The sequence below is a fragment of the Spea bombifrons genome, chromosome 10, assembly GCF_027358695.1.
Source record: "Spea bombifrons isolate aSpeBom1 chromosome 10, aSpeBom1.2.pri, whole genome shotgun sequence".
NCBI lineage: Eukaryota > Metazoa > Chordata > Amphibia > Anura > Pelobatidae > Spea > Spea bombifrons.
Genome location: NC_071096.1, coordinates 38,648,837 through 38,663,960, shown reverse-complemented (window position 1 = coordinate 38,663,960; position 15,124 = coordinate 38,648,837). Strand labels below are relative to the sequence as shown.

At 45.8% G+C, this 15,124-nt stretch overlaps 2 protein-coding genes across 2 annotated transcripts; one reads left to right on the top strand and one right to left on the bottom strand.

Moving 5' to 3' along the window:
• Positions 1-685: 685 nt before the first annotated feature.
• Positions 686-5,452, bottom strand: GPT2 (glutamic--pyruvic transaminase 2). Its single transcript, XM_053449817.1, has 11 exons — positions 5,270-5,452; positions 3,731-3,820; positions 3,457-3,565; positions 2,654-2,787; positions 2,263-2,506; positions 2,014-2,093; positions 1,795-1,931; positions 1,443-1,617; positions 1,194-1,349; positions 958-1,070; positions 686-776 (listed from the first exon to the last, which is right to left on the bottom strand). The coding sequence occupies exons 1-11, from the start codon at positions 5,450-5,452 to the stop codon at positions 686-688; spliced, it is 1,512 nt and encodes a 503-aa protein (XP_053305792.1).
• Positions 5,453-7,047: 1,595 nt separating this feature from the next.
• C10H16orf87 (chromosome 10 C16orf87 homolog) lies at positions 7,048-14,659 on the top strand. Its single transcript, XM_053448956.1, has 4 exons — positions 7,048-7,205; positions 13,341-13,437; positions 13,917-14,099; positions 14,529-14,659. Exons 1-4 carry the CDS (start codon positions 7,140-7,142, stop codon positions 14,645-14,647), a joined length of 465 nt encoding a protein of 154 aa, XP_053304931.1. The 5' UTR covers positions 7,048-7,139; the 3' UTR covers positions 14,648-14,659.
• Positions 14,660-15,124: the final 465 nt, after the last annotated feature.

The following is a 15,124-nucleotide window of genomic DNA, read 5'->3' as shown; positions in this document are numbered from 1 at the left end:
ATTTAAGTCATCCTTCAGGCGTGTGTGCTACAGTGCCAAAGAGTAGGTTACGTTTAAATGAATTTCCATGGACAAATCTGGAGCCATTGTTAACAGTGAACACATTCATACATCTCATACAGGTAACGTAGGGGGTTCTGGCAAAGATACCACTTTTTAACGTACGGTGGTCCCAGCGTGGCACTAAAGAGCACAACTTTTAGCCCAGCTCTGCGCACACACACACAGAGCCAGCCAGCTTGTCTTGCAGTTTTGCCAGGTAACAGCAGGTGGCAGCACTGAGCTGCAAAAGATATAATGGGTTATAAGGTGGCGCTGATGACAGATCTCACCTGATTCACGCTTAGTGTGAATTGGTTGAGATTAGTGGCTAAACAGCCAGCAATCAGAATTTAGGAGAACATGACAGAGTTACCTGCGAGGGATTGCTGAGTCTATGCATTGTCATTCACATTCAACATCACCAACAACAGATGCCCTGGTATGTGGCAGGAGAATCGTGGAATTAAGAAGTAAAAAAAATGAAACATATTGGGAAAGACACATAATCTGGACAGTTTGTGCAAATTTGCCCAGCTATTTGTACCCAAAAATTCTCTGGTCTGCTAAGACTGTATTACCCTGATTAACCCTTTGCGGCTCTGCAAATGACAGCAGTCCTGAAACCTTTGGTACACCAGCATCACTATGAGTATTCAGCAAGAAATTTGATGTGGAAATCTTTCACTTTCTGTAACAGAGTCTTCAGTTTGTCTTCTGCTGGGAGAATTGTCATTCTGGAAGCAAAAGAAACCAAAAAAACCCATTGATGCTGCTTTAAAACGTGTAACTAAATACCGAAAGGCACATGAGCTGAAGGTTTGTACAAGCACAGGCCCCACAGAATAAACAGGACACTAAGGAGATTATATCATATATATATATATATATATTTTTGTTTTTTATAGCGTATGGTACCTAAAGTGATAGGTTCCTTCCTTCTGTCCAAATCCACTACCAGGAACAACACAAACACCAGTTTCTTTGAGTAGCTTCATACAGTAAAACATATCAGGGGCCACCTGAAGGTCCTGGTAAGATATGACATCAGTCAATATTAGTATTCCTTACATGAAGAAAGACCTACGTTTTGAAGCGTAAAATGAAGTTACTTTACGCATTTTCTGAAGACTGGATTATCTGGTTCCACTGACCTCGGCCTGCTGTCTAGCTTTATCTGGGATGAGGATACGGGGGAAGGCATACATGGCGCCCTGCAGGGGGTTACACTGGATGCCTGGCACTTGGTTTAACAGTTCCTCCGTCAGTTTGGCTTTTAGAGCAAGACTGGACAGGACAGCTTCCTTTTCCTGCAGACATGGATTAAAAATAATACCGATGCAATCATTTTGTTACACGAGTCACTTTCCAGGGCTTAGCCTCTCAGTCCATCAGAGCCGTACCCTCATAAACTGCTGATGGGACTCTTCTTCGGGTTTTGGTGGGTTCACAACCACATCCATGGCTGCCTGACCTAACAATGGAGGGCACAGCCGGACAGAGAGCATTTTAATGAGCTGTGCTTTAACATCAGCTTGTAGATTCAGCACCTCCATGTAACCCCCTCTATAACCGCACCTGGACAAAAAGAAAGAGCGGGTTACAGCTGAGCACGTCTGCAAATAACCCCAGGAGTGCTAAAGAACACAGGTATGCAGTGTCCAAGAAGCCACAGAGCACACAAAAAGCTGTCTTCTTTCTACTCCTTTGAAAAGCATTGTGGTGTTATCACTAGGTCTATCCCTAGGAACCTACTCGCTCACAAATCCTTTCGAGGCTGAGTGGAAAGAGGCAAGCTCCACATTGCTTGAGTACTCTGGGCCCATTTCATAGAGAACTTTCTTAAATGAATGAAACTTGCAGTTCCCGGGATATATGTTGTCCTGATAAACCTGCAAAATAAGAAACAAAAAACAGTTTCAAAAGCAGCCATGTTAAAGACCCTCTGAGAAGGCAACGGATAACTTTCCATACCTCGTCTGCCAGAAGGAAAAGGCCCTCCTCAAACGCAAAGTGGATCACCTCTTCTATGCAACGTCTGCTGTGTACCTGCCCTAAAAACGGAGGAATGACTGACTGCTGTGAGAATCCACAATAAGTACGGCCCAGTAAGTATGATGAGGTCATGCCAACTTGCTGAACAGCATTAGTTAGTAGGAGGTTGTCTAGAGTTGTTATTGACGATCCCGTGCCAGACACCAGTAGTATGCATGGTGGACAGACCTGTTGGGTTTCCCGGGTTGATGACGCACAGGACCTTGGGGTTACAGTACTCCCTGCCTTTGTACAGCGCTCTTCGCAGCTCTTTGACATCTACTGCCCAGCAGTTCTCCTCATCCAGGTAGTAGTTGACCTGGGTGGCATCTAGCTCAGAGATGGCTGCTGAATACAGAGGAAACTGAGGGATGGGAATCATGAATCCGGTTCGAGACTGACCTTCTCCAGACACAAGGATCTTCAGGATACTCTGAACAAACCAAATGGACCATCAGCCAGGCACCATCAGCCAGGCACCACACACTTAACTTGAGATGGGCATCATATGATGACAACAACCAATCAATATAAACCAATCAAAGTCCATTAGGAACGGCTGGGTGGTCCCAAGACTTACTATGATACCATCGCTAGCTCCTGTGGTTAGATAGATATTATCCGGGTCAGCAGGAATGCCTCCATCTCGCCTTATGATATATTGGGCCACGTCTTCAAGGATACAACTCACTCCTTGGCTGGCGCTGTAGGATCCTACATGACAAGACCATCAGGTATAGTGCTCAGGGATAGGTATTTTTCACTCAAGCCAATAATAATGGCCGCATCCTTGTGCTTGATAAATTTGGACAAACCCACTGGGAGAACTCGGCTATTACTGACAGAGGGATTTGTTATGGTCCAAGAGCAGAACATGGGTTGACCGTTACAAATTGTAATTATATGTTTTACGAGAAGGTGAAATCACCACCAGGAACAACAAAAGCAGCTTCTTCATGCAGACAGGCGCCCATCTGCCAAAACGCTGTTAAGTTAAGAATCAGTTGCACGAAATACTGGAGGAGGGTCATAAATAAACCCATTCCACATGAGTTAAGTAAGGAAATTCAAAAATACCATAAGTAGGAATTCTACTATTCTGGTCAGAAATATGGAAAGTGCTTATTTTTTTGTTTAAACCACTCATAATTGGTGAGGGTCCTTAGTACACATGGGTAACAACCCATAACTCTGCATGGCCCCTTTCCACACATATGACACAGCGCACATTAAACAGGCTGGAGTGACCCTGGATGCCTGCTTCGATACTCTGTCTCTTACGACTTGGGTGTGATGAGCCAGACATGGTGGGCTCGTTCTTTCACTAACTCAGTCTCGTGATACATAATGTGGCCGTGACCCCACCGGCTTAATGATTCTCACCCAGGCTTTTTCCGCCGCACGACTGCAGGATTCGCATTGCTCTGGACTTTGCATCATTAGGAAAGCTTGGATTATCCAAGAGGTCCGGGTATGTGCAAAGAGCCACCACCTGGGGACACGGATAGAGCAATGAGCTGAAACACGAGCAACGGCAAAGATCCCGCAACACCCAAAACAACCTTAATGACAGTCCTGTACTCACTCCACATACAAGCATCCATCAGCAAACACACGCTGTACAGACCCGCCTGCAAAACACTACAACCGTTTTTACCTGTCGGAGGAATGTGATTGGCTGCTGTCCCACTGCATGCGCGTCACCAATATTAGCTCTGATCACCTCATCGAACTGCTTTTTGATACCCTACAGCGGACAGAAAGACAGCACTCGTATTTCACAGCAGGTGGTGCTAAGACTGTGCAATTACCATGGTAGAAAATAAGAAGCACTGCAGGGTTACAGTGATAAGCAGCAGTTGCCATAGGAACCATTGTACAAAAAGGGCAATTTATTAGGCTGCCTTAGTGGTTACAGCATCAGCATTGTCACTGCTTTTTTCGGGGGCAGAAACCTCATTTAATGCAAAATGCATGGAAAATATTCCAGTCTCTGTACCATCCTATGACGTAAATATTAAGTATCTCCTTCTAGCCCTGTCACATTTTACCCTACGTGTTTAAAGTAACATCCTCCAGACAATCCACAGCGCACAGGGGCAAATCCGGCTACATTCTGCTACCTATAAACAGGTCAGGCAGGGAATTTATATCCCCTCTACCTCATCTTCCTCCTACAAGGATTATTGTGTTAGGCTAATGGCTCCCGGTTTATTATGGTTAGGCATTTGTAGCCCGACAGGTTAGCCCTGTGATGGATCCACATGGTGGCCAAACAAAAAGCCCTAGGGCAATACTTACTAAATGCACCTCCTCTATTCACTGCGTTTATTTCAGCCTGTATTTAAAGGACATCTATCACAACACGTACACGCTTGTCCCTTAAGATTTGTCATGAGTAACATTATTATGACGTGCTAGCACTTGTTTCCATGAGCGCTGTATGTTCAGAACCCCTGTGGTTTAGTATCAGCCTTCCCACTAAGTTTTATCGAATAACCTGTGAGTTTTTCTTACCAAAGTTAATTTGGGTTCAGGTAAAAGCCTGTGACCCAACTCTGCATATAGAAAAGTGAGAGCATGTCGAGCGGAGCCGTGGGTTGTAGATCACGAGGGAGCTCCCTGAGTGTAAATCCTTCTCAGACCAGTTTCTTAATGTCCCCAACAAATGAACACAATAAGAAAGTGTCAACCTGCTCAAAAGCAGAGGGGTTTCCATATGCATGTGTTATACATACAAACGTGGGTGCGGGCGAGTAGGATACAGGTATGGGGCCACGGGAGTGAGATATATACACAGCTTTTAATATGACTGATGGGCTGGGGGTATTTGGGGGCATGCAGAGAGGATGGCTGGTGGGCTGGGGGTATTTGGGGGCATGCAGAGAGGATGCCTGGTGGGCTGGGGGTATTTGTGGGCATGCAGAGAGGATGCCTGGTGGGCTGGGGGTATTTGAGGGCATGCAGAGAGAATGCCTGGTGGGCTGGGGGTATTTGGGGGCATGCAGAGAGAATGCCTGGTGGGCTGGGGGTATTTGTGGGCATGCAGAGAGGATGCCTGGTGGGCTGGGGGTATTTGGGGGCATGCAGAGAGAATGCCTGGTGGGCTGGGGGTATTTGGGGGCATGCAGAGAGAATGCCTGGTGGGCTGAAGTATTTGGGGAAGGAGAATGCCTGGCTTAGGATCCGCACTCACCCTACGCAGCTCTCTCTCAATCCCCCCAGCTTTCTCCACGGTGGGACCCAGCACCGCGTTCTCTATCGCCCGGACCACCGGGTTCATAGACTGCATAGTGAGGATCTTGCCCCGGCTCTTTTCATTGCACCGGCGGAACTCGGACACCTCTGCAGCAGTGCTGTATAGAGAGAATCTGCTCATCAGTGGCCCCCGGGGCCCCCAAACACTCCGGCCAAGAACTCTCTGCATGATTTAGTGCCCCAACACAGGGAAACACAGTAAGCATCCCTCTCGGCAACTGACAAATTGGTACAAAACATCATCCCAGGGCATTCTGGGGCTTGTAGTTCCGCGGTACACGTGTGACAAGCTAAAAGGTCTGGCAACGGAGCCAACGGAACTACAAATCCCGACACCCTCTGCGGCTTCGTGGTTCGGCATGTGCGGTATGTAGAAGAACCGCATTATTTCACAGTTTTACATACTACACCTACATACGACACACACAGGCACACACACATATATTTAGTGTGTATATATGTGTGTGTGTGTGTAGTGTGCATGTATATATATGTGTGTATAGTAAATATATATATATGTGTATAGTGTGAATATATATATGTGTATAGTGTTAATTAATATATATAGTATATAGTGTATTTGTGTGTAGTGTGAATATATATATTCACTATAAAATATACATATAAATATTCACACTATACACGCATATATATATATATTCACACTATACACACATATATATATATTTATATATATATTCACACTATACACACACACACATATATATTTATATATATATTGACACTATGCACACACACACATATATAAATATGTATATATATATTCACACTATACACACAAACACATATATATATATTCACACTATACACACATATATATTTAATTATTTATATATATTCACACTATACACACACATACATATATATAAATAATTATATATATATTCACACTATACACACACACATATATAAATATATATATTCACACTATACACACACACACACATATATAAATATTTATATATATATTCACACAATACACACACATATATATATATTCACACTATACACACATATATTTAATTATTTATATATATTCACACTATACACACACACACATATATAAATATTTATATATATATTCACACAATACACACACATATATATATATTCACACTATACACACATATATTTAATTATTTATATATATTCACACTATACACACACACACATATATATATATTTATTTATATATTCACAATATACACACACACACATATATATATATATTTATTTATATATTCACACTATACACACACATACATATATATAAATATTTATATATACCGGTATATTCACACTATACACACACACACATATATATATATATATATATATATATATATATTTCTATATATATTCACACTATACACACATACATATATATACATATTTATATATATTAACACTATACATATATATATATATTTATATATATTAACACTATGCATATATATGTATGGCCGGCTGTGCTCAATGTCACATTATCACATCACACTCGATACAGAAATATTTCCTACAACTTGGCCCTGACCTGGCCAGACCCCGCCCACCGAAGCTGTCCTCATTGGTTAGCAGGATGCTCTGCCCGTCCCCACTTTCTTAGTGACGCGCTGCACAGGCATTGGTATACGTGTAGGGGTAGGAGTGGCAGGGTGGTGCGCGTTCGCGGCTGCAGGGGCGCGGGGCCGCGGAGCTGGGCAGTGCTTTCTCCGTGCACGGTGCATTAGGCGGCGAGGGGAGAAGGCGGGGGCGAGCTCTGGGGGTCGCGCCTTACGGGAGCGAGTATGGCAACTGCCAGAGCTAAGAAAGTGAAGATGGCTACCAAGTCCTGCCCGCAGTGCGACCAACAGGTGAGGATTGGCCCCTCGGGGCCCCGAGCTCTCATCCCCTTCTGGGAGGAACTGGGCTGGCACCTCAATGCAGAGCAACAAACATGCGTGTCACAAGGGGTTCTGCATTCAGCCTGCGTCTTTGGTGCCAACCTGGGAGACAGAGCATTGCAAAGAGCTGGTGACAACTCCAGCATTGGAAGAGTTAAACTGCAGCTTATTTCTTGTGATGGGTGACACTGCTAAGTGCCCCATGGGGGGTGAACTATGCCACCCTGAATGTGTCCTCTTAGCACAAAAGGGGTTAATATTCTGCACTGGGTCTGGCATCTGCTTCTTAGGGGTCAGTGGGTTAAAGGGCTTTCCTCTTCAGCACCCCTGACACGATGGTGTTAATATCTCCTTGCAGTGCCCTTTTACACCCAGAAGGGTTAACCCTTTACAGTGAGGCAATCGGGTGATCTGTAACAGTAATGCCCGCTCACATTCTTGCCATTTCCACCCACTTTTCGCACTTGACGTGGTCAGTAGTGAAAAAAAAACCCGCAGAAGGGGTTAGTGGATCCCGTGCGTGATTTAACCCTTTCCATGTGCCTGTAGTGCCCTGTCCTCACCCCAGCCATGTTGTCCAGTGCTGCCTGGCGCATGTGTCAGGGTTATTGGGTATTAGTCCTGCCGGTGGTATTGGGTGGTATAGTTTTTTACTGGGGTCTCTGCGAAGGTTGGGGGGGGTTGTAAATTTACTTTTATTCCAGGATTATTGGATGAGGGGCTGTTTGCATTTTTATTTAATGTGACCAATCCGGTGGAATCATGGCTGGCGGTTTAAATGGCTTATTGTTTTGTCGGCACCGTACCCGGCACGCTGGACAGGAAGGAGTGACGACCTTAGGAGGGGGAGACCATGGGGCAAGGACTCCCTAACAGACCTAACGTAGTGGGACGCTACCAGACAGACAGAGAGACAACATTTTGCTACTTTCAGTATTTGTTGCGAATCAAATACAAAAACAAATAACAAATTCCGGCCAAAATAAGAGGAAAGGGACTCGCGTTGGATGTTGAGCTGACGTTTGGGTGCATTCTGCCCTTCTTGGCTTATTTTGTGCTGTTCCTGTTTCAGGTCACCCCGGGGTGTCTGGAGGCACCTTTGATGCCGGCACGCAGGTTATTTTTGTATGCTTTGCCTATTTTTGGTGTGTTATGTTTTGCCCCCTGCCGCTGTCTCTATACTGGGACTTCTGTGGGCCGGGGACCCGGGCGCACCCGCCGCAGCTACTCTACTCTCTGAAATATTGCGCTGAACTGGGCTCTTTAAGGGTTAAATCTGAAACAGGATATTGCACGGCCGGCTGTTACTGGAACGGAATGACGATTATAGGTTTTTATTGCCACCCTTTGCCAAGTCAGCATCGGCTTGGGGCTCCCCTGACTTATGGGGGACCCTATGAAATGTTTTAGGGGAGAGTCCCGTAAAAAAGCCTCTAATAACTGTACATCCTGATCTTTTCATTAGCGAGTGTGTTTCTTGCGCATGGGTAATTCAGTCCCCGGAGCTCCCCTTCCCACCGCTGTATAAATAAGTCACAATGGAGGCCTTGTGGAAGCTAATAAGGAGTATATTTTGGCTTCTGCTAATTACATAGAGGCAAAAGTCATGGCAATCGGTTTGGGGACAGGGTCCCCGCAATGTGACCACGTGGCACCGGCCCCTCTGATCAGTCACTTCTAAGGGTGGGCAGCGAGATGCGCCAATACAGCGGGTTAAAGGGCTTCCCCTTCCAAAACTACCGCTATTTACTTCATCCTATCCCAGGTGATTGTTTGTAAATATATTTGTTTGTTGCTTTTAATTGTTTGCACATAAAGATAATGTAATTGGTCAACACACTCCGCCAGTAATGATCTTTAGAGCGTTCAGGCAGACCTGGATAGGGAGCCACTAGGGAGCCGGTCTGTTTGGGGTAAGGCAGTGCGGTGTGCATGCGCGGCACGACCAGGCAGGACCTCACATTGTTTGCCCACCATGCGAGGGCAGATGTTTAAGGCTGTGTGGGTACAGGTCCTGTATGGTTCATGAAAGTGTAGCCCGTATGTAGGGTTTGGATCTGCCTCTTCTTTCTGACATTCTGGACGGTCTGGTGCCGCGCGTGTTCACGCCGTTTCTTCCTCTGGTCAGACAGACTGGCCGGTGTTCCCGCGTGAGAGATCACTACAGGCCTAGAAGGGCTGGGAAGAGGCCCGGCTGCTGCCGATATCTCCCCGAGAACAGCAACAAACGGCAATTTCATGTGAAAACCGGAGAAAAGTGACGTGGCTCCGCAGTATCGCAAAAGGGACGGCGAGAACAAAGCCTAAAGTTCTGTGTAAATAATATATATAGCCCGTCGCTGTAACCTTCTCGCCGCCGTCATTCACCATTAGTGGATCGTGCTGGTTTCTGCTCCGCGTTCTTTCTTCCTCTTTCAGTTTCAAGTCGTTTCATTTTGCGGTTTGCTGCAGCGAGTCGTGTCCCACGTAGCACTGAATGGGTTAATTCCCCTCATGAATATATTGTGCATGGAACACCCTTTTCCGCATACGTATATTATAACCTATTCACGTAGGACCTGCACCGGCGAATAAATCCGCTGTGAAGTGGGCTCCGGTGACTCTATCACTATGTCCCTGCGCTCGTTGTCATGGAGCCTCCTGTGACCTGCTCCTGTATGGAAAGCATGTTGCAACATTCACAACTATTTCTTGGAGATATTATGTCTCGCACGTTAATGATTGCCGTAGCGAGTATTTCAAGTCCAGGCGTTTTTGTGCTGCGTGATATTTAAAAGTTTAATTAGTGCCACGTTCATTTCAGAGCCCTGTTACGGTAATGGCTATGGGATGTTTCTTCCTGCCCATAGGCATCGCACAAAGAGCATTCTGAGCCCGTATGATAATGATTCATCCCCCCTCAGGACAGACAAAAGGGCATTTTCGCACCTTGTTTTCCTTCACCCCGGTGGATATTTGCACTGTAAGCTCTCTATTTGATATTTGAATCCAGTAAGACCAGCAGGGTCCTTGTTTGCAGAAGGGTTTGTTTACTTTCCATGTGTTTTCCGAGGAAACGGATCCGCGTGTCACCCAGGAACCTTGTGCAAAGGGCTTGGGACTTGTATGACGGAGGCCTGTAGGTTGTTATGCGTATCGGGCTTGGGACGCGTATGACGGAGGCCTGTAGGTTGTTATGCGTATCGGGCTTGGGACGCGTATGACGGAGGCCTGTAGACTGTTATGTGTATCGGGCTTGGGACGTGTATGACGGAGGCCTGTAGACTGTTATGCGTATCGGGCTTGGGACGTGTATGACGGAGGCCTGTAGACTGTTATGTGTATCGGGCTTGGGTTGTGTATGACGGAGGCCTGTAGGTTGTTATGCGTATCGGGCTTGGGACGCGTATGACTGAGGCCTGTAGACTGTTATGCGTATCGGGCTTGGGACGTGTATGACGGACGCCTGTAGAGTATTTGGTTTTGACTGCCGTGTTCTTAAAATGAATAAATCGTATGGCGGCCGTTCCGCACCTGTCTCCTGCGCTCTTCTCGCTTCAGCCTCATGCAGTATTTACACCTCCTAACAGTGGTTCATGTTGACGTTGTCGTTCTGCCTGTGTGCCACAGACTGACCTCTAGCCTCCTCGGTGCTGTGATGGTGAAGCAGGAACTGATGATCAATGAAATCTTTAAGCACGTTAAGTCTGCTAAACCCCTTTGAGCAGCCCCCTCCACCATAAGCCTTCAAAGCCCACCCTTATCCTGTCTTGTAAGTGGCTACCCACCATTCCCGGCTTTAATAGTCGTCATTCTCCAGCCTTGATGCCAGCCAGTACCACCTGCCCATTTCTACTGCCTAGTGGCCAGAGGCTTGACTCATTACACGGGGAAAATACCCACATCTTGCTAGAATGACGTGCAAAGACAAGTTTCTGTCTGTCCGTGTGTTTGAAATGTGATTCACAGATCCTGCGAGGCCCCTGCTGCTGGCTGGTCATTCTGGAGTGGACGGTCTTCTCTTTGTTAGGGGACAGACGTGAGTGGAGGTTGTGGTGTGTGTGTTCTTCCAGGGCTGAGAGGAGTGTTTCACGTCGTACAGCCTGTAAATAGAGTATATTGAGAGCTCACCAGAGGCAGCTGCCATAGTTCAGCGCTCGTTGGCTTCAGTAGTGGGTCAGTTTGCCATAAGCCTGAGTTGGCAGTGAGTTTCTCTTAAATTACCATCCAGGGGACATTATATGGAATGGACCCCCCAGTGGTGAGCCAATGGATCTCATGTATCAGCCCAGACGTGCGTAAATCCCGGGGTTATTGTGGCTGAGCGCAGTTAGCCCATAGTCTCCTTGCCGAGACGTCTGGAGCCGGCAGCCTCTCCCCGCATTCCTTGCGTCTTCCCAGCAAAAGATGACTGTTTACATTAACAAAGCCCAGCTTCCTACTGGCGAGTTATAGAGCCCATGGCTTTCATACCGGAGGATGAATAATCCCTTTCAGAGAAATGACATTTCCTTTAGCAGCTGAGCGCTGAATAATACCAGAGGGGTATTTATGTCACTCTTTCTGCCAGCGTTTGCGGCAGTGCAGCTTTATCTGCTATACTGCAGCTCACGGTGGGTTAATAAGCCAGCGTTATAAAAAAATTATCATTTATTTTTTTTACACATCTGCTGGACTTTTTTTTTTTTTAAAGAAAATTCCAGTCTGCTGGTTTAGTCTGCAGAGAAGTTTATTTGAAAGAGTAGGTGGATATTTTTTAATGTGTGATCTGGAATTGGCACAATCCTGCTCTGTCAGCCCCGGGATTGATGTACGTATATTTAGGACAGGAACGTAGGGCTGGAAGCTGCTTTCGGTACACGGGTGTGAGAATTCCGTGTAAATGCAGAGTTGGTCCGATCAGTTTAGGTTAGTTGGATAATGAGCGCGTGACTCCCGTGGCACAGGTGGAGGGTTCTCGCTAGAAGCTGGGGGTAAAGCCTTGTGAACGAGGAATCGGCTGAGAACACAAAATGCAAGAGATTGCAGCACATTCCTCCGGGGTATAAACAGCCCAAAAGGGAGCGGGGATTGCCAGTTCCTCTGGGTTTAATCGTGCCTTCCGTCAGCTGGATCCATACCCTGCTCGCTACCATCCAGGCCGGAGACGTTTAAGGTCAATTGCAATTCCACTCTAGTATTTGTCACCTTTTGTATTTGTCATTTTTCATAATGTTCCACATATGCAGCTAGGTTTTACCAGAATATTCAGTCTATAATTACTGATCATTCTTGTAATCCACGGCATATTATGGGAGTGAGAGAGGCTGTTACACAGCGCTGGTAGGAGCCTGGATGCCTCGGGCACTGAACTCCCATGGCATGTAGAGGTGAAAGAACGGTTGGCGCGTTATACTCCCCGGTTACGGGAATCTGGTGTTGGGTTACCGCCGGTATTAAGGGATACCTTGGTGGGTAATTGAGTGCGTTACTGAGCATGCCTACAGCCCGTTAGGAAGGGAAGAGGAATTTGAAATGCTCTGCGGCCTTCGTTCTGCTCTGCTTGTCTTCCTTATTTAAACTCTTTTGTTATGCTAAAAAGTACTAAAATCTGCTTTACTCAACGAGGCTGCGGGGTATCAGGGGAAGGTATACAGACCATAAATGTTTCAGCTGCTGGTAAAGGGACATGAGCGCCGCCTAGTGGCTATTGGGTTAAACAATGCATACGTTTATACATTGTTATTGTGCCAAACAGTGTTGCGGGCAGAAGGGTGTAGTCGCATTGGGTAAATGAGTGGTGGCACAAATCGGGTGCAGGGCCTTTAAATTGAGCAATGGGTGTGTGCGTGAGTGTGTGTGCGCGTGTTCACAGGTCTGCCACTGTATGGGACTTTAATAAGAAGTTGAGCGTAGCGTGATGCTTGAGGTTTCCACACGCCAACACGCCTGATATTTGTTAACTGGTCTGGTACTGTATGCTTACTGGGCTAAGCGTTGAGAGGCCGAGGCCTGTGTATTGCTCAGCCTTTGGTGGTGAAACCATCTCCGTTGGGTTCATGTTATGGAGGCTGTAAGCCGTGATGTCATCACCGTAGCACGTAGGAAAATTCCTCTCTATTAAGTGTGTTTGCCTTCTGCTTCCAGGTTCCTGTGGCCTGTAAATCCTGCCCCTGTGGATATATATTTATTAGCCGAAAATTACTACATGCAAAGCAGTCAGAAAGATTGCCTGCGACCTCCGGTAAGTGCTCTGCAGTCTGTATATCGGCTCCAATCCAGCGCCTGTTAAAAGAGAAGGTACGATTCCATTTGAGGTGATCCTTAAAGAATTCTCCTATCCCTGTTTCAGTTACAGTCCAGCAGGTGGGTTTAAGACAGACCCCCGTAAGCTTCCCGCTCCTATAAAATAGCAACTAACTGAGCGCAGTCCTTAAACAATTAAGGTCCTTTGTAGGACACTTAGCCTCCTATGCCTGGGTGGAATGATGAGCTTAGAAATAGTTAAAAGTCACAAATTGAATGGTTCATTTGGAAGGTGAGTCCAGCCATGAGTGGGGTTCCTTCCTCTGGCAGGTGAGGTTGAAGTACATTAAAGGGTTATTTCCTAACAAAGAGGCTTTTAAGGTAGACCGAGAGACAGGGCCGTTGGGATCAGGTATAATATTTATATCGAGGGCTGCCGCAGAATACGTGTAACCGAAACATAATCTGTGTGCACAGAAAACAGATCCGACCCCAAAAGGCGAAGAACGGAGAGAATCAAAAGGGAAAGGATAAATGCGACTGTGAATAAAGACCTAGAGAACAGGAAGCGATCGAGATCCAACAGCCAGTCCGAGGCAGCGCGGAGAGGACGCGGCCGCCCAAAAGCGGCTTCCACCAAAAAGGTCGAGGAGGAAAAAGGTAAAGACTTAAATCTTTACATGCCTGGCAAATGTGTGGCTCTTTCAAATAACCGCAGCTAGCCTTAGAGTTAAAAGGTGATGCCTTTGGGTCAGATGTATAAGGGATATTATTATGGCAGAGCAGGAACGTGGTGTATTAATGTGGACCGGAGACCATGAAACCTCGTTAGGTTCTCACTATGAAGACCTGAAGTAACTTTTTGGTGGTTAAATGCTAATGTATAATGAAGTTCAGATCGACCCTCTAAATCTGGTGTCACAAAAGGCAAATGAGACTGTGGCACTCAAAGGCAAATCAAAGACCTTGTGTATGTCCGTGTGTGTAAAGCGTCTGTTAAAAATCACTGGTAGATTCAAGGTTATCTTTCCGAGCACAGAAACCGATCTTTATTATTTAATCCCAAAACACGTCTTTCTTTTCAAACAGAAAAACAAGAGAAGGAAATCGATATGTATGCCAATCTCTCGGATGAAAAGGCGTTTGTGTTTTCAGTGGCCCTCGCGGAAATCAACAGAAAAATCATCAATCAAAGGCTTATCCTTTGACTGCCGGGGTGGGTATTGCGCACCAAGCCGGGCCTGGCAGGCTGGTACCAGCACGGAGCCGTGGAAGGACTTCTCCGACAGACCCCACACACTCCGACCTGCACTAAAGACTGTTTTTTACTGTAATCTTTTAGACGAATGGAAGCTTTTAATCCTTTTTAGAAGAGGAAGTCATTCTGGCGGCCTGTCAGTGTATATGTATTTAAATGCTTGGTAAAGTAAATATAAAATATATTGCATTTTTTTTTTAAATTAAAGTCAATGATTCACGTCTGACATGTACAGTTTATATAATCTTTATATATTAAACAGGTGCTACAATTGGAGGATTGCGTCAATTATTTACCGGCTAATGTTGTCAGAAATGCTTCCAATCTGTTATTTATGTTTTGAAGCGTAAGCTTTTGAGTAGTGGGAATAATTTTAACTGCAGCAGACGATGTATCGACTCTCTGAAAACTATTTTATGGGCAAATT